Source organism: Schistocerca americana, chromosome 8 (assembly GCF_021461395.2).
Source record: "Schistocerca americana isolate TAMUIC-IGC-003095 chromosome 8, iqSchAmer2.1, whole genome shotgun sequence".
Classification (NCBI taxonomy): domain Eukaryota; kingdom Metazoa; phylum Arthropoda; class Insecta; order Orthoptera; family Acrididae; genus Schistocerca; species Schistocerca americana.
In genome coordinates this window covers 467,427,871-467,454,177 of record NC_060126.1, presented here as the reverse complement: position 1 = coordinate 467,454,177, position 26,307 = coordinate 467,427,871, and the positions used below count along the sequence as shown (strand labels likewise).

Below are 26,307 nucleotides of genomic sequence, written 5' to 3'. Positions count from 1 at the left end.
TCACATGAAAAGAAACAAATAATGTGGTGCCACTGATGTGAAGTTATCTGAACACTGCTGAAAACAGATTTTAAAGTGAGGCCAAGTGTAGCTACACGGTGCAATCCCTGCCAAAGGCTGTCTCTTTGTGAAGAGGACTGGTAACCAGAAGAACATAATGGTGGTCGATTATTATAAAAAATGACAACAAAACATTTCCCAAGCAAGAAACTGGCTCAAAACAATGGTTGTATTTTTATGGAAAAATGATCTAACGATGCAATCAGATTTTTCTCTGCAAGTTTTGTTTACAATCCTCAAAAGTTACAAAAGCAGTAACAAAGTATTTGCAAGTGAGAGTAACACATGCACTTATAGAAGGTGTGTTTTATCAGTAAGATTCCCTTTTTTAATATGACTGCTATAGCGTTGCAGTCAGCCAACGTGCAATAAGTACCTGCATGTACTGGCTAATTACTGACTCTATAATGGAATCATCTATCTGAGCTTATGTTAATTTGTGCTCATTTAAAATGCCTCAGTTAACTGAAAATCCCACCACATGTGAAATATATGCAACTATCATCTCCTGTGTGCAATATCAAAGTGGTCAAAATTCACCAACATATTAGTGAAGTTGATGAATATATGGAATACTAAGAAAATGGATTTGCATCTTTAAAGATGGCTGTTCTGAAATTCATGATGAACTGCTAAGTGGGTAACCATCTCACAACACCATATGCTTGGTGCAAAAATTTTATACAGAATTTCAACAAAACAGATGCTTTACAATTTTGTTCTTATCTAAAGAGTCTTCTCAAGTTTCAAGTAGTATATTTTATGAAATTCTTACATATGGTTTACATCAGAGCAGACACGAGTGAACGAGCATCAGTGAACTGGAATATTCTCTGGTATAAAAGCTAGGCGAGTGAACTGCATTCTGTTGCGTTCAGTTCACATTCGCTAGCATTCACGTGTGTTCCACCGGTTGTCGACATTTTAGTGAACCTTCAATGGAAATTCACGTCCTCTCCACTTTAGTGCTGGCAGTACACAAATGCTTTCATCTGCTATGTTGTCTATTTCTGTTGTTGACACATCTTTCATTAGTGCTGAAGTAGTCTGAAGAGAAAGTAATTTTGTTGGTAAAGGAATAGAGATATTGTAGGTGCTTTTGGAATCCGAGATATTCACAGCACAAATGCTAAAGGAAAAGAAATATGATTGGCAGAAAATTGCCGAAACACTCAAAAGTCCAACTGGACATGTGAAAAAGATGATAAATTCATTAAATGCTTGCATCAGGTGGGAGCGAAGTGAATAAGCACAACCTACGCGTATCTTTTTAATGTTGTTGTTGTTGTTGTTGTGGTCTTCAGTCCTGAGACTGGTTTGATGCAGCTCTCCATGCTACTCTATCCTGTGCAAGCTTTTTAATAAAACTGAAAAAGCACAATAAATTTCCTTGAAAGAAAGCAAGTGCATATCTGTGTCTATTATGCTGAATAAAATTAAAAATATACTAAAGATCGTATTATTCTCGCTCCCTATGTTCAGGGTAACTGTAATTACATGACAGATGTATCACTGTTACATTAGAGACTTTTGACTATATACAAAAATAGTTTACATGGGATCAAGCCTTCTACCCTCTAACAAATTATACAGTGCATTTTATCAAGAAGCCTATGAGACAAAACATAAGTACATTTCAAATTTCATTAACAACATTTTATTGACTATCTTCCTTATACAAAATACTAATGAGCCCAGTGGTACTCCACAATTGCAAAATATGAATGGGAATTGGAGAAACACCCTAATCTCCTCCTCCTCCTCCCCCCTATCTCTGTCCATCACCTCCTACCTCTCTCCCTATCCATCTCCTCCTCTTACTCCCCCCTTCTCCCCTCTCTCTTCCTCATCTCTCCCTGTTCATCTCATCCCCCCCCCCCCCCCCTTTTCTACGTCCATTTCCTCTCTCCCCTTTCTGTCCATTTCCTCTTCCCCCATCTCTCTGACCTTGAGCCTTGTTTATTGTTATTGCAAATGAAACCTAAACTGGGAATTAAAAGTAACTTAAAATGAATAGCTAAATCAGTTGGGATTATTGGTATATACTGTGTCTGAGAGAGATGCCTCCTGCTGATGGATCTGTGCAGATGGTAACTTCAATGACAGATTTCACTTAGTTTTAATCTGCAAACGGGTAGGATTACATAGTTAGCTACAAGCACAACTTCCCTGTTTTCTGTTACAACTGACGTTGAGAAAGAAAACAAAATAGTGCATTGTTGTGTATATAATTTTGTGTAAAGTTGTAGATAAAGGAATGAATATACAGGGTGAGTCACTAGCTATTGCCACCAAGAATAACTCCGAAAGTATGATAGTAGCTAAAAAGTTTGTGGGACAAAAGTTGCATGGGACAACAGAGGCCATAACATGACTCTGGTTTTTTATTGCTAGGCAGAGTTGCTTCAGAGACATGAAGGTCAACTTTGTTTTCTTAAATGGGGTGCTATAGTTTAGTACTTATTTTTTGATGGTGGCTATCGAGACGAATCCAATGATGTGTAACAGTAAGGTCTTTGAAGGTCAATGAAGGTCACAAAGGTGGCATTAACATCCATTTACAGAAGCTGTTGGAAGTGATGACCATGGGTATACATGCAGTGCTGTAATCTTCTTATCATGGATTGAATGGTATTACTTATCACATCGGCACTTATCGAAGCACATGCTCTGACAATTGTCTCTCACATATCTTCAGGTGTAGTTGGAACATCTTTATAAATAGTGTCTTTTACGAACCCCCACAAGAAAAAAATCCAGAGGCTTCAAGTGTAGCGAACGAGCCAGCCACAACACATCTCCTCCGTGTCCAATCCAACAATTTGGGAATTGTTTCTGCAACTCATTCTAGCCATCGGCAAAACATGTGCGGGACACCCATCATGTTGATACCACATTTTGTTCCTTGCTCCTAAAGGTATTTCTTCCAATAACGGACCTAATGTTTCTTGCAGGTATGTGGTGTACTTTCTACCATTAAGATTTCCTTCGATGAAATAATATTTATGAATAATATTTATATAACGACAAATGTAAGGATGTAGACACTTATCTCATGAGGGGTGAGATAGATACTGCATACAGGAAAATTAAAGAGACCTTTGGAGAAAAGAGAACCACTTGCATGAATATCAAGAGCTCAGACGGAAACCAAGTTCTAAGCAAAGAAGGGAAAACAGAAAGGTGGAAGGAGTATATAGAGAGTCTATACAGGGGCGATGTTCTTGAGGACAATATTATGGAAATGGAAGAGGATGTAGATGAAGATGGAATGGGAGATATGATACTGCGTGAAGAGTTTGACAGAGCACTGAAAGACCTGAGTCGAAACAAGGCCCCGGGAGTAGACAACATTCCATTGGAATTACTGAAAGCCGTGGGAGAGCCAGTCCTGACAAAACTCTACCATCTGGTGAACAAGATGTATGAGACAGGTGAAATTCCCTCAGACTTCAAGAAGAATATAATAATTCCAATCCAAAAGAAAGCAGGTGTTGACAGACGTGAAAATTACCGTACTATCAGTTTAATAAGTCACAGTTGCAAAATACTAACATGAATTCTTTACAGACGAATAGAAAAACTGGTAGAAGCCAACCTCGGGGAAGATCAGTTTGGATTCCTTAGAAATGTTGGAACACGTCAGGCAATACTAACCCTACGACTTATCTTAGAAGAAAGATTAAGGAAAGGCAAACCTACGTTTCTAGCATTTGTAGACTTAGAGAAAGCTTTCGGCAATGTTGACTGGAATACTCTCTTTCAAATTCTAAAGGTGGCAGGGGTAAAATACAGGGCGCGAAAGGCTATTTACAATTTGTACAGAAACCAGATGGCAGTTATAAGAGTCGAGGGACATGAAAGGGAAGCAGTGGTTGGGAAGGGAGTGAGACAGGGTTGTAGCCTCTCCCCGATGTTATTCAATCTGTATATTGAGCAAGCAGTGAAGGAAACGAAAGAAAAATTCGGAGTAGGTATTAAAATCCATGGAGAAGAAATAAAAACTTTGAGGTTCGCCGATGACATTGTAATTCTGTCAGAGACAGCAAAGGACTTGGAAGAGCAGTTGAACGGAATGGATAGTGTCTTGAAAGGAGAATACAAGATGAACATCAACAAAAGCAAAACAAGGATAATGGAATATAGTCGAATTAAGTCTGGTGATGCTGAGGGAATTAGATTAGGAAATGAGGCACTTAAAGTAGTAAAGGAGTTTTGCTATTTGGGGAGCAAAATAACTGATGATGGTCGAAGTAGAGAGGATATAAAATGTAGACTCGCAATGGCAAGGAAAGCGTTTCTGAAGAAGAGAAATTTGTTAACATCGAGTATAGATTTAAGTGTCAGGAAGTCGTTTCTGAAAGTATTTCTATGGTGTGTAGCCATGTATAGAAGTGAAACATGGACGATAAATAGTTTAGACAAGAAGAGAATAGAAGCTTTTGAAATGTAGTGCTACAGAAGAATGCTGAAGATTAGATGGGTAGATCACATAACTAATGAGGAAGTATTGAATAGAATTGAGGAGAAGAGTTTGTGGCACAACTTGACTAGAAGAAGGGATCAGTTGGTAGGACATGTTCTGAGGCATCAAGGGATCACCAATTTAGTACTGGAGGGCAGTTTGGAGGGTAAAAATAGTAGAGGGAGACCAAGAGATGAATACACTAAGCAGATTCAGAAGGATGTAGGCTGCAGTAGGTACTGGGAGATGAGGAGGCTTGCACAGGATAGGATAGCATGGAGAGCTGCATCAAACCAGTCTCAGGACTGAAGACCACAACAACAACAATTCTGTCCTCCAGAATCCCACACCAACATTCACCGACCACAGTTTTTGGTGTGCAACTTGCCGCAACCATCATGGATTTTCAGTTGCCCAATAATGCATGTTATGTTAATTTACATTTCTATGGTTCATGAATGTAGCCTCATCAGTAAAATTAGTAAATGTGTTATTCCTCAGCTGAAGTTGAGCCCATCGGCTGGATTCAATGCGACACATACAGTCCGTACCAGTTAATTCTTGGTGGAGACTGATGTGGTAAGGATGATATTTATGGCAATGCAAAACATGAACAACATTACTCTGGCTCAGCCAGATTCCCTTGCAACCTGATGCAAACTAACACAAGGATCTCAAACCACAGTGTAAAGAGTACCAATTTTCGTTTCCTCGTTAATAACTTTCCTTTGCCTGATATGTTTCCAATGCATTAAAGATGCAATAGTTCTCAGTTTGTCATAAACATATTTAAATATATGACATGTAGGGTGAGTACGTTGAGGATATCTTTGAGCATATCGACTTGTTCTTTGAAGGAATAGGTGATTCACATTCGCTTGATTCAATGGTACTAGCCGTACCGTTCCTATTAGTGTTGTATTGCGAAGTCATTGAATGGTGTTTACATGTCAATGGCACGTTAGATGGCTAAGCCATATTTGGCGAATATTTAATATTGAATGATATATGAGAGAGAATTGTCAGAGCATGTGCTTCGATAAGTGCCGATGTGATAAGGAACACCACTCAATCCATGATACGAAGATTGCAGCACTGCATTGATACCAATGATCATCACTTCGAACATCTGTAAATGGATGTTCATGCCATCTTCATTGACCTTCAAAGACCTTACTGTGACACATCATTGGATTCGTGTCAATAGCTGCGATCAGAAAACAAGTACCAAACTATAGCATACCATTTAAATAAACAAAATTGACCTTCATATATCTGACGCGACCCCACCAAGCAACAAAGAACCAACGTCATATTATGGCCCCCGTTGTCCCATGCAACATTTGTCCCACAAACTTTTCAGCTAATATCATACTTTTGGAGTTATTCTAGGTGGCAATATTAGTGACTCACCCTGTATATGAGAGAAGCGATTTGTCTATTAATTTTAATGCCCTTCTATCATAGTTGAAACTGGCTGTGAGATGAAAATTAAACCACATATTTTATTGGCACAACTAACTTTCTTTCTTGCAGTTGGTTTTAACAGGAAACCTGTACATTGTTCTTTAAAAAAAAATTAGCCTACATCCACCTCAGTTTAAAGTATCATGTAAAAATTTGGAGTAAATCGGTCACGAGATTTTTTGCTAACTCTTCCCCCCCGTTGTATTATATAGCCTATGTCAGTCCAAACGTTGTTAAAGTTGTGTAAAAATTTCATGTAAATCAGTCAAAAACCTTTTAAGTTTTTTGGAAACAACATTAAACAACAGCCTGTCTTTATACAGTAGTACAGGTAATAAAACCCTTGAAGTGCTTCACATACATCACTGCAGACATCAGAAACTATCAAAGATACAGCAGCTATTGAAATGTGAAAGCGTCATTAATGTAAAATTCTACAATTGCTAATGCTCAGAGTTCTTCAGTATTCTGCTCGTAAATGCCCTTCTCAAACTTTATCAAAAGCCAGCAAAAAATGTCATGTGACATACATACAAAACTTTGGAATAATGCTACGAAAAGATGAAGCTGCAATTGTGTTAAGTGCACTACTTCCACATAATTCACACTTATGTACAAATTCAAAAGCCTATATTATTCTTTTCCATTTTGTTTGCCTCATTAAAAACATCTCTCTCGCCATGCAAAATAATCCTCTCTAAGTACTAGAGTTTTGCATTGTGCCTCTAATTATACACATTATACCTTGTGTGCTGATTATTAGTGCCAAAAGACAAACACAGTATTCATTGGCTATGCTTATTATATCTTTTTTTCTACTTTCTCCAATGTAAACACTTGTTCACAGATACTGGCGAATGGTAGCGTAAACTGGCAAATTTTCTGTGAATGCTCATTCACTTTTATTTGCTACTATTCGTTCCAGTGTACACAACTATTAGTACTCATAAGGAAAAAACTATTCTGCAGAGGTTGGAAATTCTAATGGCATACATTTCTTGGGACTGGAATTCAGATTATGGCTATTCATTACAAGTGCCTTAATACTGCTGGAATTTGTGTAGAAAAGTATGTTAAAAATAGGCTTTCATGTAATAATAAAATATTTTTAAAATGTACTTGTGTTTGTTTAATGTAAAGATGATTCTTATTAAAAAATCATACTTTTGAGTATTGTTTTTGTCTTGCCTTATTACTTTCAGACCCTCTGCAATTTGTCTTGTCAATTTTACATTATCTTCATTTGTTTCAGTGAATGCACTCTTGATCACAATGCAGTTGTAATTAATCAGATTTCTAACTCTATGAAATTATCAGTGTTTCTTTCTTCTATGGTATAAAAGACAGATCATGAATTATCAAGCTCATAATTCATGCTTGTTTCAGTTTTAGCATTATATGAATGCATATGTGTTCAAATTAATTTAACTATTTCTCCACGACAACTTTTCATTCTCATTTTGTCTTCTCTGTCTACATACTATAAAGTAACAATACTTAATTAAAATTTCTATCTGCGGCACACACCATACATATAACCGAACATAGAACACTTCGTGTACATGAAGATCATTTTAACACACTTTGAAATGTTTGCAATACTGAACCATGACAACTCTCAAAAAGTCAGTTTGAAAAAATATAAATGACTTTGCAAATGCTACTGTAAAATAGTTTGAGGGAATACTCCTCATTATATAAGCTTTATAAAACAGAGTGAAGTCAAAAGCAGCTTTCCATCTAAACACAATGTGTAGTAGATTAACTGTGATGTTTCAGTGAACACCTAAGGGGAAGATGTGACCATTTTGTTGAAATATTTTTCATGCCTGAGAAGCAGTCACCATGTGCAACTACAGCAGCAATAGCACTAGCCATACACCTACAGCTTTCAATCTTTGCAATCAGAATGATAACACACACAGCTGAACAACACAACAGAACAGACACCATGCAATGGTTTAATATTGGATCAGGGCTACAGTGGAATGGGTACACGCAGAAATCTACTCATACACTAAATATTGTGAAGCAAGTAAATGGAGAGGATGATTTATTAGATTTTTATTTAGCACAGACAGACATGAAAACATGTAAAAACAAGCAAATGCTAAAAGAATAAATGGACATCAACTTACGAAATAAGCAGCATTAAAAATATCTATTTAATATATGTACATATTTGATTAAAGCTGTATCAATAAACATCATGAACATATACTACAATTGCTTACAGTTGTTCTGGTATATTACTGTAGTCATTGTCACCAATGGTTCTACATTCATAATGCAAGTGTTTTTTATGAAACAAATCGCTAATTTTAACACAGCTCATGAGACATGCCAGCTGCATTACACTTTTTTTTCTTTTTAAAATTAAAAATTTTAAAAGATATGAGAGAAACATGGGTTGTGAGAAACTGGCTGCATACCTATTTCCTCAGAAAGTAAAGCAGCACTTATGGGCTTCAGGAAAAAAGCACTTTTCATCTTTTTAAAACAAAGAAGATTATTTTTCCAGAATAATTCTGCTGCATTCCGTGCTTGATAAACCTCTGAAGAAACAGAGGAAGTTTCAAATTTACCATCTCACTGGCAGTCACTTCGTAAGAGAACATGCAATAACTTAGTTGGATAAGAAGAGGGATGGAATTACCCAAGACTTTAAGAAAACATTCTGGCATTCACTTGAAGTGACTTTGAGAAATCATTAAAATCAGGACAGCCAGAGAGGAATGCATTTGAAGATTTATACTCAGACAAGCATTAATTATCAATGGATGCCCTTATAATTATTATAATGAATATGTATTCATGAACTGCATGACTCAATTTAGGGTACAAAATTCATTGAGCAGGTTATGTAAACTTACATTTTTAGGACAGCATCAGCCTCACGTTATTGAGAAAAGTACAACTGCATAAACATAAGAGCTATTCCAAGATCAACTTGACAGATGCTGTAACCAAAATGTTGAGAACAAAAGGATGACATCATAAGTAGAAGACTGGTCCATAGTTGAAGAAAGAGTTCTCCAAGAAAAGCAATCTAATAACATGAAACTTAAACTTAGAATGGAGGATGAAGTTTCTGAAAAATACTGATTGAGACATAGCAGCGTATGCAAGTGAAATAGGATCAACCAAAAAAAGAAGAAATTGGATGATTTGGAAAGTGATGCTAAAGAGTGACACACAAAGACATTATGTAAATAAGTAGCAATTGAAAGTAAGATAGAACAGGCAACATGTGGAAGCATACTCGACTAAATGTTCTGGTAATAAAGGGAGATGTAAGGGGCAGAAAGCAGAGGGCAACGAAAACAGTAGATATTGATTACAATGTTATGTGAAATACAGAGATTATTGTGCGACAAAATGAAAGCCTGGACAAAACCAAAATGTTTGAAAGACTGACTTAGAAAAAGAAACTGAAGTTACAGTATCTGACTACAGAGGTTAAGTGCCTACCAGCTTTTGGTTAACGTATGGCAACACCAAAGGTGTTTTTTTTTTAATGAATGAAGCATACATTCACCAAGGTAGTAGCCACAAAGCCAATTCAGCTCTATTGTTCAGAAGGTTTTTCTACAATGTGAGTTTTCATACATTTCTATCATCTTGTACCATAGATGATGGCATTAATTAGATCAAATTCCTTGATCAGAAGTTATGTCTCTCATTACAAGGTAAATATTCCATCTTCAGAAACACTGATGGCAAATTGAAAATAGTTAAAATTTGTTAGAACTTGTACTTTCTACAAAATTCAGACTTAGTGATGACAGCAGAGTAAAAACATGTCACACACATAGAACAAGTGCTTACACATGTGGTTGTTCAACATCACTAATAATCTGTAAATGGGTACCATCTGTAAAGTATATTTAAAAGCAAAAGCTAAAATGGTCGACTGAATTACAAACCTTAATATAATCATTTCAAAGATAAGTTTTGTTTGTCACAGGGCAATGAGCAAGCAAATTTAGGATGTTCCTATGGTACATTTGGTCAGCAGCTGTGCTGAGGTATTGTTTTTGGCATTTGATAGGGATGTCTTTACAGAATAATTACATTTTAGTGAAGGAAAAAATATACGTCACATTACTTCAATTCATGTAATGCAAACCAATTTAATGTTAACAATTTTTTCACGTAACATAGTCAGAACATTGTGTTCTTTTCTAGAAATTATTTTTTTAAGGTAAAGCAAATTTGGCACTATAGTTTGGAAGTCTATTATTTCACTAGTTTTAATGTGGAACGTGCACTTTACTAAAAATTCCTTAATCTCAGGCAGTCTACTAAAGAATATAACCAAGAGAAATTTCTCTTAAGGAACCAGAAATTCTCGAATGAAAATTTTAATTTATATGTTATAACTGTACCAATGTGCAGATATATAATTTATATTTCAGAAATTATATATCTGTACATTGTACAAATTTAAGTAATCATGATGAAATGCATGAGCAATAACAAAAAAAGCTACAACAAATAAACAATACATGGACATAGCAAACATAGGTATTCATTTCTCATGCAAGATCTCTGAGAATATGGGGAATACACAAAACCAACTCTCACTCTGCAGCTACTTCAATCAATCTTGATCAAATACAATAACGTGAAACACAGGGAACATCATTTTGCAATTATTCCCAGACAAGACATTGATGTTTTGCATAGCTGATTCTCTGTAATCTGTGTTTATGAAGCTAATTTTTATTTTATATTTCATTTTATAAAACTTTAATTTAACCCTGCAAAATCCTACATAACTTATTAAACAATCTTACAAAAATTTTATTACGTGGAATCTAGACAGTTAAAGTAATATTCAATAAAGATATTAACTTCTCATTCCTTGCAAAAATATGCATGCATAACAAACAAGGGTTTCAAAATAAGCCAATTTAGATCTTTCTTGAAGGATTTCTGGCATCCTCTCTTTCTCCCCATTGTATCTTCCTGTCTCTCTAGCCATCAATAATATTCAATATTATGAAAAGTATAGATTACTATTCACCAAATAGTGAAGAAGTTGAGTCGCAGTGCCCCCCCCCCCCCCCCCCCCCCCGCCACGTGCATGTGTTAATGCAACTCATACACACATCAGCAGAATCCAGATACTGTATGTGAGTTGCGTTTGCATGTGTGTGTGTGTGTGTGTGTGTGTGTGTGTGTGTGTGTGTGTGTGTGTGTGTGTGGGCTAATTCTGATGAAGCCCTTTTTGGCTGAATGCTTACATGTTTGATGGTCTTTTTCTTGTGCCTATCTGGGTGATTCAACATCTCCGCTACACGGTGAGTAGCAATCTACCCTTTTCACAAGACTGTCATTATTCTGGCCTGGATTTTCCACTGTTTCATCAATAATGTTCTTAACATACAGGTTGTTTCCAGAGGAACAGTAAATACTGTAGGAGGTGATTGTACATACTAAGTGAACAAATACATTAAATGATATGTTCCCCTTCTCAGCACTATGTCCTTAAATACAATATGATAGTATTAAGATGTATATTACCACCTCTTCATGTCATATCTGTGCTGTCATTTTCCATTTACCATTGTTGTCTTTAACAGTGTGTTAATTATCAAATCTCTATCACAATCTGATTAACAGTTCATGGCAGAATGAGGTATAAGAGTAACATCTGAGAGAGAAGACAATAACTTGCTGCTTAAGAAATGAAGTTTTGGATCTCTGTCTTCTGTGATAAAGGTGATTATTTTCATTTCAATAATATTCATCTTAAGTTTAGTTAATATTTGTACACAAACCTTAAATCAACTATATCACTCAATATTGAGTTTAAGCTCGTTATTTGTCAACACCAGTTTATATGTGAACTACACTGAAAACTATGTAACTGCTTACAATAGAGACAAAAATAATAATTACATTCAAACTAAGGTAAAACTTGTATGTAACATGTGTCTCTTTGTACTTTGTCAGGAGGTTCTTTAAACATAAATGTTAATAATAAATATGGAAACAGATTTTCCTGCATTTTTCAAAGACCTCATGTTTGCTTTTTGCTTTCTAGTTGCAATTAATATACTGCGGACACACAGGCACTTTACGACAAGAGCTAAAAAAAATTTGAAACTAATCTTGTCACAAATCAAAGCTCTCTTGTTCTACACATACCTCACAAAACGTCACTTGGCATACATCAGAACGAAGGATTTTCTGGTATTCTGAAAATGAATGTAACTGCCTGCACAAAGCTGAGAGGAATCTTCTATGACAGCAGAATTGATTACTAACACAACTGAAACATTTTCCTTGGAGTTTTTGTTCTTTTTACCTCTACGATCTTCACTTCAGTATACTGTACTTAGTGCCCACTTAGCTCTAGGCAACACTATTGTTTCCCAACACAACTGCTTGTCCTATACTCATAGGATACTTCTTATGGTTTGGCAGTTCACCAGTTGGATCTGTATTTGCACACTGAACATAAAAATTTATTCCATATTGATTGATGGAATGTATCTACTACTCTTTCACAACTTTTATAGAAGCTGTGCAGCCTACTGAATGATATGACGTATAACAAGTAAACTGTAAAAATTCTGTTAATGTAAAACATGTTCAAATAGTTGCCCAACATCCCTTGAGGGTTAAACTATGGTATTCATTCTGGTTTATTTGAAAGTGCCCTGAAGTACAATTTCATTGCAAATTAGTAGCAAGACCAATAATAAGTGAATAAATCTGTCAACAAAGAAAATCAAGTAAAATGTAATTTTTTTTTCTCACTTTATGGTTACATCACTAACAATGGCAACATAAATGTAAGATGCAAGCTACACAGAGCACGTCCACTACATTCAAGACAACATTACTCATTTATTCCTGAACAATATCACACCTTTGCCTCTTTGGTACTTCTGAATAAAAAAGACTTTGGAAGTAAGACACTAAGGATGCAGATAATTTAAATGCAACTAGAAAGCAACTAATGGCACACATCCACAGCACACAATCTGGCACTGCCACCTCATACCACCAAACATTTGAATAGCACCCAAGTTTTAACACATATTGGGAAGCAAAAGTGTTCTCGATATCTGTGGCCACAACAATCTACCAGCGACACAAAATCAAGCAAGCAGTGCAACAAAGCAAGCAACCAGTGCATTTACAAGTGCGTGCTGACAATTACGGAATCACAGTGCGAGCCACATGCAGATGCCAGCTGTGCACCTACACACCTCTCTTTCTCGATCTCGAGCGACAGCTGTTCCACATCACCATCTGCCATCAAATCGTAGGCGTTCAGGTCATGCGGGGCAGTTGTCAGAACAGTGCCGACACCGACGGATGCAACTGCAGCGGCAGTGGCATCTGCGAGCTGGAGAGCTCGGAGATCGGCTTGCAGCTCTGATGGCAGGACTTGCCCCCCGGCTGGGTACAGAGGAGGAACGGCAGTGGGTGGGGGGAGCACTGCCAGGAGACCACCGCCACCATCCATTCCGACACCAGTCTGCGACGATAGCGGTTGCAGCTACATTGCAATGATAGATATTTTTGTTGTAAAGTACAATATGTCAACACAAATTATCAATTATTGATAATGTAATGTAATTGGGAGGATAAAAAATCTACTCACCAAGTGGTGATAGAAGGAAACACATAGAAGGTATTAAGGAGTGGTTGTTATCCAAATACTGGTTTGATGCAGCTCTCCATGCTACTTTATCCTCTTCATCTTCAAATAACTAGAGCAACCTACATCCTTCTGAATCCGCTTAGTGTATTCATCTCTTGGTCTCCCTCTATAATTTTTACCCTCCATGCTTCCCTCCACAACTAAATTGGTGATCCATTGATGCCTCATAATGTGTCATACCAACCGATCCCTCCTTCTAGTCAAGTAGTACCACAAACTTCTCTTCTCCTCAATTCTATTCAGTACCTCCTCATTAGTTACATGATCCACCCATCTAATCTTCAGTATTCTTCTGTAGCACCACATTTCGAAAGTTTATATTCTCTTCTTGTCTAAACCAGTTATCGTCCATGTTTCACTCCCATAAATGGCTACACTCCATGCAGATACTTTCAGAGAAAGACTTCCTGACACTTAAATCTATACTCGATGTTAATAAATTTCTCTTTGTTAGAAATGCTTTTTTTGTCATAGCGAATCTACATTTATATTCTCTTTACTTTGATCATCATCAGTTATTTTGCTGCCCAAATAGCAAAACTCATCTACAACTAAGTATCTCATTTCCTAATCTAATTTACTCCAGCATCACCTGATTTAATTAGACTATATTACATTATCCCTGTTTTGCTTTTATTGATGTTCATCTCATATTCCGTTTTCAAGACACTGTCCATTTCACTCAATTGCTTTCCCAAGTCCTTTGCTGTCTCTGACTCCCTTCTCAACCACTGTTTCCCTTTAATGCCCCTTGACTCTTATAACTGCCTCTGTTTTCTGTACAAATTTTAAGTAGCCTTTTTCTCCCTGTATTTTACCCCTGCCCCCTTCAGAATTTGAAAAAGAGTATTGTAGTCATCATTGTCAAAAGCTTTCTTTAAGTCTACAAATGCTATAAATGTAGGTTTGGCATTCCTTAAACTACCTTCTACGAGAAGTCCAAGGGTCAATATTGCCTTGTGTGTTCCTACATTTCTATGGAAACCAAACTGATCTTCCCCGAGGTCGGCTTCTACCAGTTTCTCCATTTGTCCGTAAAGAATTTGTGTTAGTATTTTGCAACTGTGACTTATTGAACCGATAGTTCGGTAATTTTCACACCTGTCAGCGCCTGTTTTCTTTGGAATTGAAATTACTACAAGGTGTACAACTTCGTTTCCACCGTTTTTTCCCCAACATTTGAGGCTTTAATGAAACAAATTGGTAACACATGTATCATTCAATGTATTTTCCATTGCTGGCCTCTACTTTTTCCCATCTTTTGAGCAGTGTACAAATCCAACATCGAAAAAATTGTTCATCTCTTGAAGTGATTCACGAATCGATCCAATTTGTGACTTTTTCATGAGACTGGAAGTGTTGGTCAGCCAGGCCATGCGCCACTGATCTAAAAAGGTAATAGTCAGAGGGAGCAATGTCTGGAGAATACGGTGGGTGGGGTAGGACTTCCCATTTTAATGTTTCCAAGTATGTTTTGACCTCTTTTGCAACGTGGGGTCGAGTGTTGTCGTGCTGCAAAATCACTTTATCGTGCCTCTCACTGTATTGCAGCCATTTGTCTTTTAATGCTCTGCTCAAATGCATTAATTGTGTTCAATAACGAGCACCTGTGATTGTTTCACGTGGTTTTAACACCTCATAGTATACGACACCAAGCTGGTCCCACCAAATGCAGAGCATGTTCTTGGAGCCGTGAATATTTGGTTTGGCTGTCAATGTGGAAGCACGGCCGGGATGTCCCCACGATTTTTTGCATTAAGGGTTATCGTAATGAACCCATTTTTGACCCCGGACACAATGCGACAGAAATCCCTTCCATTTTTGCCTCTGAAGCAACTGTTCACAAACACACAAATGCCATTCAATGTCTCTTGGTTTCAGCTCATAAGGGACCCACGTTCCTTCTTTCTGAATCATGCCCATAGCCTTAAGATGTTTTGAAATGGCTTGCTGTGTCACTCCCACTAATCATGCCAATTCTTCTTGAGTTTGACACGAGTCTTCAGTCAGCAATGTCTCGAATTCTGGATCTTCAAAACATTCTCTCTTCCACCACTGTACCGGTCTAGGATGTTAAAATCACTGTTCTTGAAGTGTTGAAACCACTCACGACACGTTCTTTCATTAATAGCATCCTTACCATACATACCTGAGGGCATTCAATGAGACTCAGCCACTGTTTTCTTCATATTGAAACAAAACAGAAATACCTCCCGCAAATGACGAGAATTAGGCTCGTAAACTGACATTTTCAATCAAGAACAACTTTATGATGCAGACACAAATCCTTTCTGCTTTCCCTTCTTTGCTTCAGACTGGTTTTCCATCTGAGCTCTTGATATTCATACGGGTGATTCTCTTTTCTCCAAAGGTCTCTCTAATTTTCCTATAGGCAGCATCTATACTACCCAGTGTGATATCTGCCTCTACAGCCTTACATTTGTCCTCTACCCATTCCTGCTTAGGCATTTTGCACTTCCTGCCGATCTCATTTCTTTAGACGTTCTGCTTCATTTACTGCATTTTTATATTTTCTCCTTTCATAGATTAAATTCAGTATCTCTTTTGTTACTCAAGGGTTTCTACTAACTCTCGTCTTTTTACCTACTTGATCCTCTGCTCCCTTCACTATTTCATTTCTCAGCACTACCCATTTTCCTTCTACTGCACTCCTTTCCCCCATTCTTGTCAATCACCCCCAATGCTTCCTCTGAAACACTTTACAACCTCTGTTTCTTTCAGTTTATCCAGGTCCTGTCTCCTTACATTCCTAACTTGTTGCAGTTTCTTCAGTTTTGATCTACATTTCATAACCAATAGATTGCGATCAGAGTCCAGATCTGCCCCTGGAAATATCTTACCATTTAAAACATGGTTCCTAAATCTCTGTTCTTACCATTATACAATCAATCTGAAACCTTCCAGTGTCTCCAGGTCTTTTCCATGTATGCAACCTTCTTTCCATGTTTCTTAAACCAAGTATTTAGCTGTGATTAAATTATGCTCTGTGCAAAATTCTACCAGGGGGCTTCCTCTTTCATTCCTTTCCCTCAGTCTGTATTCACTTACTACTTTTCTTTCTCTTCCTTTTCCTACTATTGAATTCCAGTCCCCCATGACTATTAAATTTTCATCTCCCTGAACTAGCTAAATAATTTCTTTTATCTCACCATACATTTCCTCAATCTCCTCCTCATCTGCAGAGCTAGCTGGCACACAAACTTGTACTACTATGGCTACAATAATGCATTCACTAGGCTGTTCGTAGTAGCTTATCCATGTTCCTATTTTTTTTTTTTTATTCATTATTAAACATATTCCTTCATTAGCCCTATTTGATTTCGTATTTATAAGCCTGTATTCACCTGACTAGAAGTCCTGTTCCTTCTGCCATCGAACTTCACTAATTCCCTCTATATCTAACTTTAACATATCCATTTCCCTTTTAAATTTTCTAATCTATCTGCCCAATTATGGGATCTGACATTCCACACACTGATCTGTAGAACACCAGTTTTGTTTCTCCTGATAACAATTTTCTCCTGAGAAGTCCCCGCCCAGAGATCCTGAATGGGGGACTATTTTATCTCCGGAATATTTTACCCTAGACAACGCCATCATCATTTAACCATACAGTTAAGCTGCATTATGACTGTAGTTTCCCCTTGCTTTCAGCTGTTTATAGTACTAGTACAGCAATGCTGTTTTAGTTAATGTTACAAGACCAGTTCAATCAAACATCCAGACTGTTGCCGTTGCAAGTACTGAAAATGCTGCTGCCCCTCTTCAGGAATCACACGTCTGTCTGGCCTCTGAAGAGATACCCCTCCATTGTGGTTGCACCTATGATATCTGTATTGCTGAGGCACGCAAGCCTCTCTACAAATGGCAAGGTCCATGGTTCGCGGTGGGGTGAAGGGTAGAGTTTGGAAAACTGCCCCGGAACCCCGTGTAGGGGAGACTTACGGGATGGTAAGGAGTTCTGGACAACTCTTCCCAACTGTACTCCTTTTCCTAAACCTCACCATCCTTTCCAGCCCTTTTTCTTCACCCCTTTTTCTTTACCCGCCAACCATTCTGCCAGAAGAAAGAGTGACTGGCTCTGAAAGCTCGCAAACTTTCACACTTTTTGTATGTATGTTCTTCTGCCACCACTTGGTAAGTAGATTTATTATCTATCCAATTACATTAGAAGTACAATATGCGGTGTACATGGAAACACAACATACGGAATCCCCACGTGGCCAGTTACGAAAGGTTGGACTACCACATCTATAGCTACTTTATTAGTTTCTCGGTGAGCATGCCCTTCAGTATTTTGTCATAACACATACAAACTTTTTTCGACCCTCATGACAGCCATTAGTGTTTTTACCACTTCTACGATAACAGTTTCTGGAATCTGTACTTAATTTATGACCTCTTGTAACATGTGTATTATAAGGAACATAATAAAATATGAAGAAAACTTGGTTAAATGTTACCAGAGCATTGACAGACAGTTGTAAATAGTGAAGCAGAATATATTATTGATGACTGTGTTATTTGTATCTGTTGTCTTTATTAAACTTATGGAAAAACACTATGCACTTGTCCACCAACATAATATTTGTGTAGACACTGTCAGCGAAGTACATTGCAAACAGAGTTAGTGACAAAGAAGAAATGAATTTAAACTTCCTGTATGATGTGGCAGTTTTTCACGTATCTTCTTGTTTATTATGTCATATCTCCTGAACTATGAGAATTCTTCTCTGTGTGCAAACGAAGGATACATATTTTAACTCAACTCCCTCTCACTTTCTATTAAATCTGTCATTAGTGTCTGTAAAATTTATACTGCCTAGCTATACAAAGGCACAGGATTATGTGACACCATGGCTAAAATGTTAGTTAAAAATAAAAAATTGTTTTCAGATAAATCCTGTACTTGTCAGAGACTATGATGCCATTGATCCAGGTTCCGTCCCAGGTGTTCTCCTGCCCACCTAAATTATGCCCATGCTGCTAGGGGTTTGTACTGTTGTCTCAACGGATACCTAGGGGCCAAATTGATTGCAACGAGACAATCGTGTATTGTATCAATTTACACAGTCTTCCTGGTTGCCTGCAACATGGCCTCATGCAGTTCTGCCATATCCTGCTCTGGTTGCCTACGAGCCACAATTTGCAGGCAGCGGTTGCCGGCTGGTGTTGCTGACAATGAGACAGGTTTTCAATGTCTTATGATTCAGGGGAGCAGCTGAACATTTGTATGACGTCATTACGATGCACGAGAATTCAACACGCAACTTCGCACACCAAAAACCATTCTTCACAATAGAGTCACAATATGTGGACAGTTGTAATGTCAGAACTTACTCAACTGGTACCACTATCAGCAGTTCACCTTATTTTGTGCATCTCTTTTTCTGCAGTTTACTACTGATTTTATGCATGTGCTGCTTGAGAGACAAATCACATACATCAGAGAAGGACGAGAAAGTCCCGACTCTTTAACGAATCACATTTCAAAGCGTAAAATGGTTAAAATGTCTGATTACTTTACAAATCAGTTGATGTGCTAAATATTTGACGTTGAAATGTTTGAAATTATGCTTAAAGTTTGTTGGAATTCACTAAGTGCTACCATTCTCAAATAATGGATATAAAGTACAGGCATCTGTGTGCCATCATTTATGCTGCATCAAGACAAACACAGTTTCCACTTGAAATACTTGTGTTAAACGTATAATGTAAGATTATATCTCTTAATGAGCAGATTATAACTGCATTTTAATTTTTTAAATTTGGTCAATAATTGTATGAAGTAATGAAAAATTTTTGTTGTCCCTTGATGTCATAAGATAGGCCACCTAGAACTGGTATGGGATTCCAGGATAGTTGCTTAGTGATATAGATTATTGGGGATAAGATAATAACCTTAAAGGTAATAGGGAATGCACTACTAGGGCCATATACTGACACTTTTTTGTCTATTTTCTTGCTCTCTTGTATTAGAACATATGGAAGCAGACAATGGGGCAATGCAGCAGTGCTGCAAGGAATTAACAAATACGTTTTACTGATCACAGATGTCAGGCAGTAACATTGATATGCAGCTACACTATTTTAAAAAAAGATAAGAGGTTTCAAGTAAAACACCAGCAATATCAGTGATTGATTAGTTATTATTGTCTGTATAGAAGCATCTGAGGAAAACAGTTTCATAATCCAGGGCATATTGTAACTTAGTCCTCTTTTTCTTATTGACTTGCTATTAGGCAAGATGTACCAGGTAAAACAACATAGTTAAGAAAAAAACTTCAAGCACTATTTAGAAACTAATTGCCAATTTTTAAAATTTTTGATTTTATGAGAGATCATTATTCCTGCTGCAGTTAGTTACTTGTGCATTAACTCAACTGTACATAATGGCTATATGCACACAGTATAACACTGCTTTTACATTCCCAGAATTAATATTTTCCCACTGTTTACGGCTATTTTTATTGTTAGCATCAAATTTCCTATGTCCACAATGATGACTTGGAACCGATTTAGTGTTAATATTTTTATAACTTTCCTGCAATTTATGATTTATGGAAAAACATCTCTGGAGAAGAAAAAAAAAAAAAGATGTAAGTGATGCAAAATGGCACTGGCATGGCGGTTGGCCATCAAGTAGTGCTTACAAACATTACATGGTTAAATTTCTTGACACCAGGGCGCTCTACTTAGAGGATCTGAACTGTAAATGGGTAAAAGTTTGAATATTTCCTGCTGCTGCCAAGCTATACTTGGCACTGTGGCTGATGGGAGTAACTAGGTTTGTTTGAATAAAGATATCATGACCAATCACAACAATTTCCAAACTGTCTCTACCGCGAATGTGTAGCTTTGTGATCATCATGACTGTTTTGACACCTTTGTTGAACCACATTTAGTGTGTTTAATTGATTGGCCACTTGTAGCGCTAGTTAACACCTTCATTGACTTTCCTTTACTGAAATGTTTTTGGTTTACACACAGCACCAATTACACATTTTCCAATGTTTAGCTCCATGGGTTTCGAGTATTTATTATTATTACAAAGAACAACATTTCCTTATGTATTTTTTGTGACGTTTCACAAGCAAACAATGTGATTGATAGTTTGCACATAAATGGTTTCTACATAGCTAGGGAGGAACAGTACCTGATAACCTCCAAAAGACAATTACAATGCAAGATATGCAGAACAACACATATGCAAACACCACACAAAATACTTACGCAAATACTTGCACTTGACAACGAGAAAAAAACTAGAAATGTGTTGTGCTAAGCATGAAAAATATGTGACTGGTGCAGTGTTTCATTATTTAAATAATAAATGACAGCTTCAGGCTTTCCAAAAATATTGATAATGATGTATGAAATTAAGTCAAACATTTCTACTTCCCCGACAGTTACCAGATCCAGTTACACCAGCAGCTTCTATTAGATAATAAACCTTTATTAAATAATAAATAAGTCCCCGACAAGTATTTTGATGACTATTATATACATAAATCATACATGAAGTGCGAAAATGCAAAGGGGGTCCGACATTTAATTTTTACTGCACAAAATGTTACTACCCTTTACATTTGTAGCATTTTACACCATTTTTTAAAAGTCTGTGTAAAAGTGTAATAGTGGGTTTTCACTGTATGTTCCTTTTTGATGGCAGGAGGGAAGGAGGGCAGTTCTGAATTTTTTCCCCTCTGAAACTACCATAGCCAAAACGCAAATGGTAATTTATGAACATGCAAATGATAAGTTATAACAAAAGTCTGGTCTGCTGGAGTGGAATTTTCTATTAATTTTATTGGTATTCCTACAAGCAGATTTGGTGGAACTTCACATCAAGACGAGAAGCAAGCATAGAATAATTTCAACCATCAGTACATTAGTCACCATAGCAACAAAGATCAGCTGCGATATTTTTTGTTAATCATTTCATTGCGCTTAGATGCATGACCCTTGAACCTCAAACCATTCTACAAACACATTATGTTAAGTACCATGTAAGGGTTTTTTAAACAACCTACGTTTGAAATGACCCTCTAAGACCTTACAACAGTTTAACAGATATTATTGCAATTATTACAAGTTGTCACTGACAGACCCTATTACACTGTGTGTAGTCAACAGCAAACAAAGAATCCGACACAGTGCACTCAACTGAACTGAACAGCAGTGCAAACACAAGTTTATTTTTACTTCCACTACAAAGGAGGCTGTGCATAGCATTTTTCTGTCATCAAAAGCAAAGTGAGAAAGAAGGTTCCAAATGAAAAGACACAAACTATGTAAGTCATGAGGGTGGTGCAATTTTTTTTTTTTCCTTCAGTTTATCAAATGTGGGTTGCTAGTTGATAGCTCTTGCTATCAGCATCCAACTAAATCTCAAAATAATGGATTATTTCAATGAGAATCTTAAATATACTGCAAGTGGATTTACTTCTTTTCCTTCAGTGTTTGTCCCCCTGTTGTAGAGACAAGGGGGTATCCTGGCTGGAATGACTAAAACCAAATAAAAATTATTTTAAACTACAAAGTCAAGTGTGTTGTACCACTTATTGACGTCACCTATCTGGAAAACTCTGCATTCATATACAATCAATGTTTGTAGCTTAGCAATGGAGTATTATTTGACAAAAGCTAAATGTCTGTCTGAAACAACAGATGTTAACAAACACAGTACTTATAGAATCATATTTCCCAAAGTAGAAGTTACTATGTTGTTGTATGCTCTTCCCTTATTTGTTGTCAAAGAGGTGTTTAAAACATGGGTGAATGGAACAGTAAGCACTCTTTGTGTGTGTGTGTGTGTGTGTGTGTGTGTGTGTGTGTGTGTGTGTGTGTGTGTGTGTGTTTATAAATCTAATGGGCATCCAACATCGAGGTTATCTGTGCCTTGACATTTATTAAAGCAAATGAATGTGGATAGGAACTTAAATTGTCGTACATGCATGCACTCGAAATGACCACAAAATCTCCCTATCACACAGGCACTCTCACATGCAGTAAAACCAATGAGGGAAGATAGCTAATCACGAAAGTAAAACAGAGGGAAAACAAAACACAGAAGAGCTAAAAGAACAACACAGGGAAATGTGATTGGCTGACCACTTACAAAAAACTTGGGTGAGCCAGCCACTCTGTTGACACATTAAAAACATCTCCCCAAAATCTTGTCAAAAACGTGGGGTAATTCACAAAACTTTAAAACATGAACCACATTCGTTTGTGTTGTGGGTTGGCAGGAGAGCCAACACCGGGTACTAGAGGAAGCCGAAAGGCACGCGTTTTAGCTCACGCAGGCTGGCGCGAGGTCTGGAACAGGACAAGGAATTTAGACTTTAGAAAAACAGACGTAGCTGGTGGAATACTTAACTTTAATCCATTAATGATGAGCGTTGCTCTTGACTGTACATGATTCAGTATCAATAGTAACTGGTAATGGCGCCTTGCTAGGTCGTAGCAAATGACTTAGCTGAAGGCTATGCTAACTATCGTCTCGGCAAATGAGAGCGTATTTTGTCAGTGAACCATCGCTAGCAAAGTCGCTTGTACAACTGGGGCGAGTGCTAGGAAGTCTCTCTAGACCTGCCGTGTGGCGGTGCTCGGTCTGAAATCACTGATAGTGGTGACACGCGGGTCCGACGTATACTAACGGACTGTGGCCGATTTAAATGCTACCACATAGCAAGTGTGGTGTCTGGCGGTGACACCACAGTTTGATCATTACATAAAATAGACTGCAGATCCGCTGCCAAATACTCTTGACAAAGGCAACATATGGTTTGTGTATCCACTCTGCAGTAATCCAATACTGAGAGTCAGTCATAATGTCACCTATATCTTTAACACGAGCTGATCCATTTGGCTATGTTTTAATCACTTAACTGAAGTGTCAAATAATTCCACATTTATGACTCTTGTCATAAACTGTGTCTATTCAGTGACTTGTGCTTCGGTAATCTTTACATACGTTAACCTTCAAACATTGATGTTAATACAAGCAGTACTTACAGAATCATATTTCCCAAAGTAGAAGTTACTATTTTCTTGGATGCTATTTGTTATTCATCGTCAAAGAAGTGTTTACAACATTGCTGAATGAAATAGTAAGCACACTTGACAAAGGCAAAATGTGAGCAAACAACATCATTTTTGTGTATCAACTCTATGTTAATTCAATACTGAGAATCACAGTGACAACACCATCTATATCTTTACCACAAACTGTTCCAGTCTGCTATGTTTTAATCACGTAACTGAAGTGTCAAATAATTCCATACTTATGACACTTATTAATCTGTCTATTCAGTGACTTGTGCTTCTGTAATCTTTACATACATTAGGCTTCAAATATTGATTGTACACATATGCTAAGTTTTACAGATAAATGGTATACTGTAAAAGGCAGGCTTTAAGTAGGGCTTTTTTCTAAAATTTTAAAGCGTGCAAATGTAAATTATTTTAAGAAAATTTTATATTTTACTACATACAAACAAGATCACTTCAGTCAATTGTGAGAGTAAATAATACTGATAAGGTATTTTTTGCCAACAGCATTTGGCAGCTTACAAATTATGAATATGGATGAAGATACTCATGTGTTTTCTGTGTGATGCATGTGAGAAAATTTCTTGGGCACCAAGCCTTTTCACTAATTCAACTGAGCTTTTTACACTCAATAACAGGAAAGTTTACACTTTCTGAATTTAATGTTAGATGTAATTCATTAGAGCCAAAAGGCCATCATATTTTTAAAGAAAGAAAGAAAGTGCAATCAAATATAAAGGAAAAAAGTGAAGATGGTGAAGAGCAGTTACAACAATAGTTTAAAAAATTCAGTCTGTTACACAGGAAAACTTGAACAGTTATATAGTCCGAGTATAATGTTAGTATCTTTGAGAGATGAATGACTAGTCTATTATGAATGGTGAGCGGGGAAAAAAAATCAGTAACAGGAAACAATGAACATTCAACAGAACTGAATATGTAACAATAAAAAGTTCTACTGAGTTAATAAATAAACAAGAAAACAAATTAATTATATTCTTATATTACAACAAAAAATAACACTACAAAGGAAAAAGCTATACCCAAATTACTTTAAAAAATTCAGCATATAAACATGATCATGGTACATTGAAGTAGCTTTGTGATGCCTAGGTATTGTTACTAAATATTTTGTGGCAAACGCCTCTAATAAAGTGCCATAATAAATTGTCATAATTGTTCATTATTATGAAAAAGAAAAAATGATGCCCAAGAATGAGCTATCTAAACTGTTACTCACAGCTATATTTGTGTAGGCACTGCGTGACAGGAACTCTAGTAATTTTTCCTTGGCTTGCTTCTCAGCAAGACGAGCTTTGATAAGCTCATCCTTTAATCTCTCTGCTTCTGCTGCCCGTCTCTCTGATTCGTCAACTAACCTTGCAGTCAACATTTCAGCTTCCCTCGTCTTTCGTTCCAAATGAACTTTCTCCTCTTCTGTCTGTAATGAAGTTCAGAACAGAATTATTACTACATGACCTGCCACAGCCAAGGCTGTTGTTGTGAATTATTTGGTCTCAAGTATAAAAACAGTGCACTGAGAGATTAAATAAGAAGAAGGCTGAAATTTCTGGAAGAACTTGGTATGTGAGAACAATCAACGAGAAAGGTCAACTAGAAAATATGAAGAAAGAAATGAAGAGATATAACATGAGTGTTTTAGAACTTTGTGAAGTGTGATGGGAAGGAGATGGAGAGTTAGTTTCTGGAGAGTATAAGATGATTTACAAGAAGAATCTGAATAAGAACATAATCCAGATAATGCCTGTCAGTAACACAGTGAGACTAATGAAGGTACTGAGTTACCCTGTTGGCACCTGATTTGTTCAAGTGTAGACACCTACATCGGAAGCAAATGAGGTAGAGGTTCAGACAGAAGAAGTGTTTGAAGAAAATGGGAAAGGTCAAATAGGAACAGTGATGATGGGGCACTGGAACAGTGTGGTGGTGCGCTGTACGCATGAAATGTTGTTGGAGATTATGGACTAGGACAATGGAATGAAAGAGGAGATAAACTGGCAGAATTTCGTTAGAGCCTTGGCTTTGTAATTACCAACACCTGATTCAGGAATCATAAGCAAATACATGGAAAAGCCCAAGTCATAAAGCCAGGTATCAGACAGATTACATTTTAACCAATCAAAGATTTAGAAATAGCATCACAATGTCTAAGACTTTCCCTGGAGCCGATGCCAATAAGATCACAACTTGCTTGTAGCAGATATAAGAGCTGGGCTGAAATGTATTAAAAACAAACAACCTTTAAAGAAGTGGAATCGCTATACATGGAATGAGCCATATAATTGGATCCGTGAATCAAATCACTATGCAACAGCTCTTGGTGGCCAGGCGACACAGACTGGGGCGGTTTGCAAATTCCGTGTATAGCGATTTTATGACTATGATGTCATTGGCATCAATGTAATACCAAAACTGGTAACATATAAGAAGTTCATAAAATTAATTTCTACAATACATATGACTGTTGGTAAATTATTGCATCAAGAAATTAACTGATCTAGATCAACCAGACTTCCACTTTCGATACAGCAAA

The 26,307-nt window shown here is 37.0% G+C and overlaps 1 protein-coding gene across 1 annotated transcript in view; it reads right to left on the bottom strand.

The window, feature by feature from the left end:
- LOC124625796 (merlin) overlaps positions 1-26,307 on the bottom strand; it is a 171,733-nt gene that overhangs the window by 49,444 nt on the left and 95,982 nt on the right. Inside the window, exons 9-10 of the mRNA XM_047149248.1 lie at positions 24,994-25,194; positions 13,219-13,511 (exon numbers count right to left, since the gene is read on the bottom strand). Of these exons, the coding sequence (XP_047005204.1) occupies positions 13,219-13,511; positions 24,994-25,194 (494 nt within the window). The remainder of the gene's footprint in view (positions 1-13,218; positions 13,512-24,993; positions 25,195-26,307) is intronic.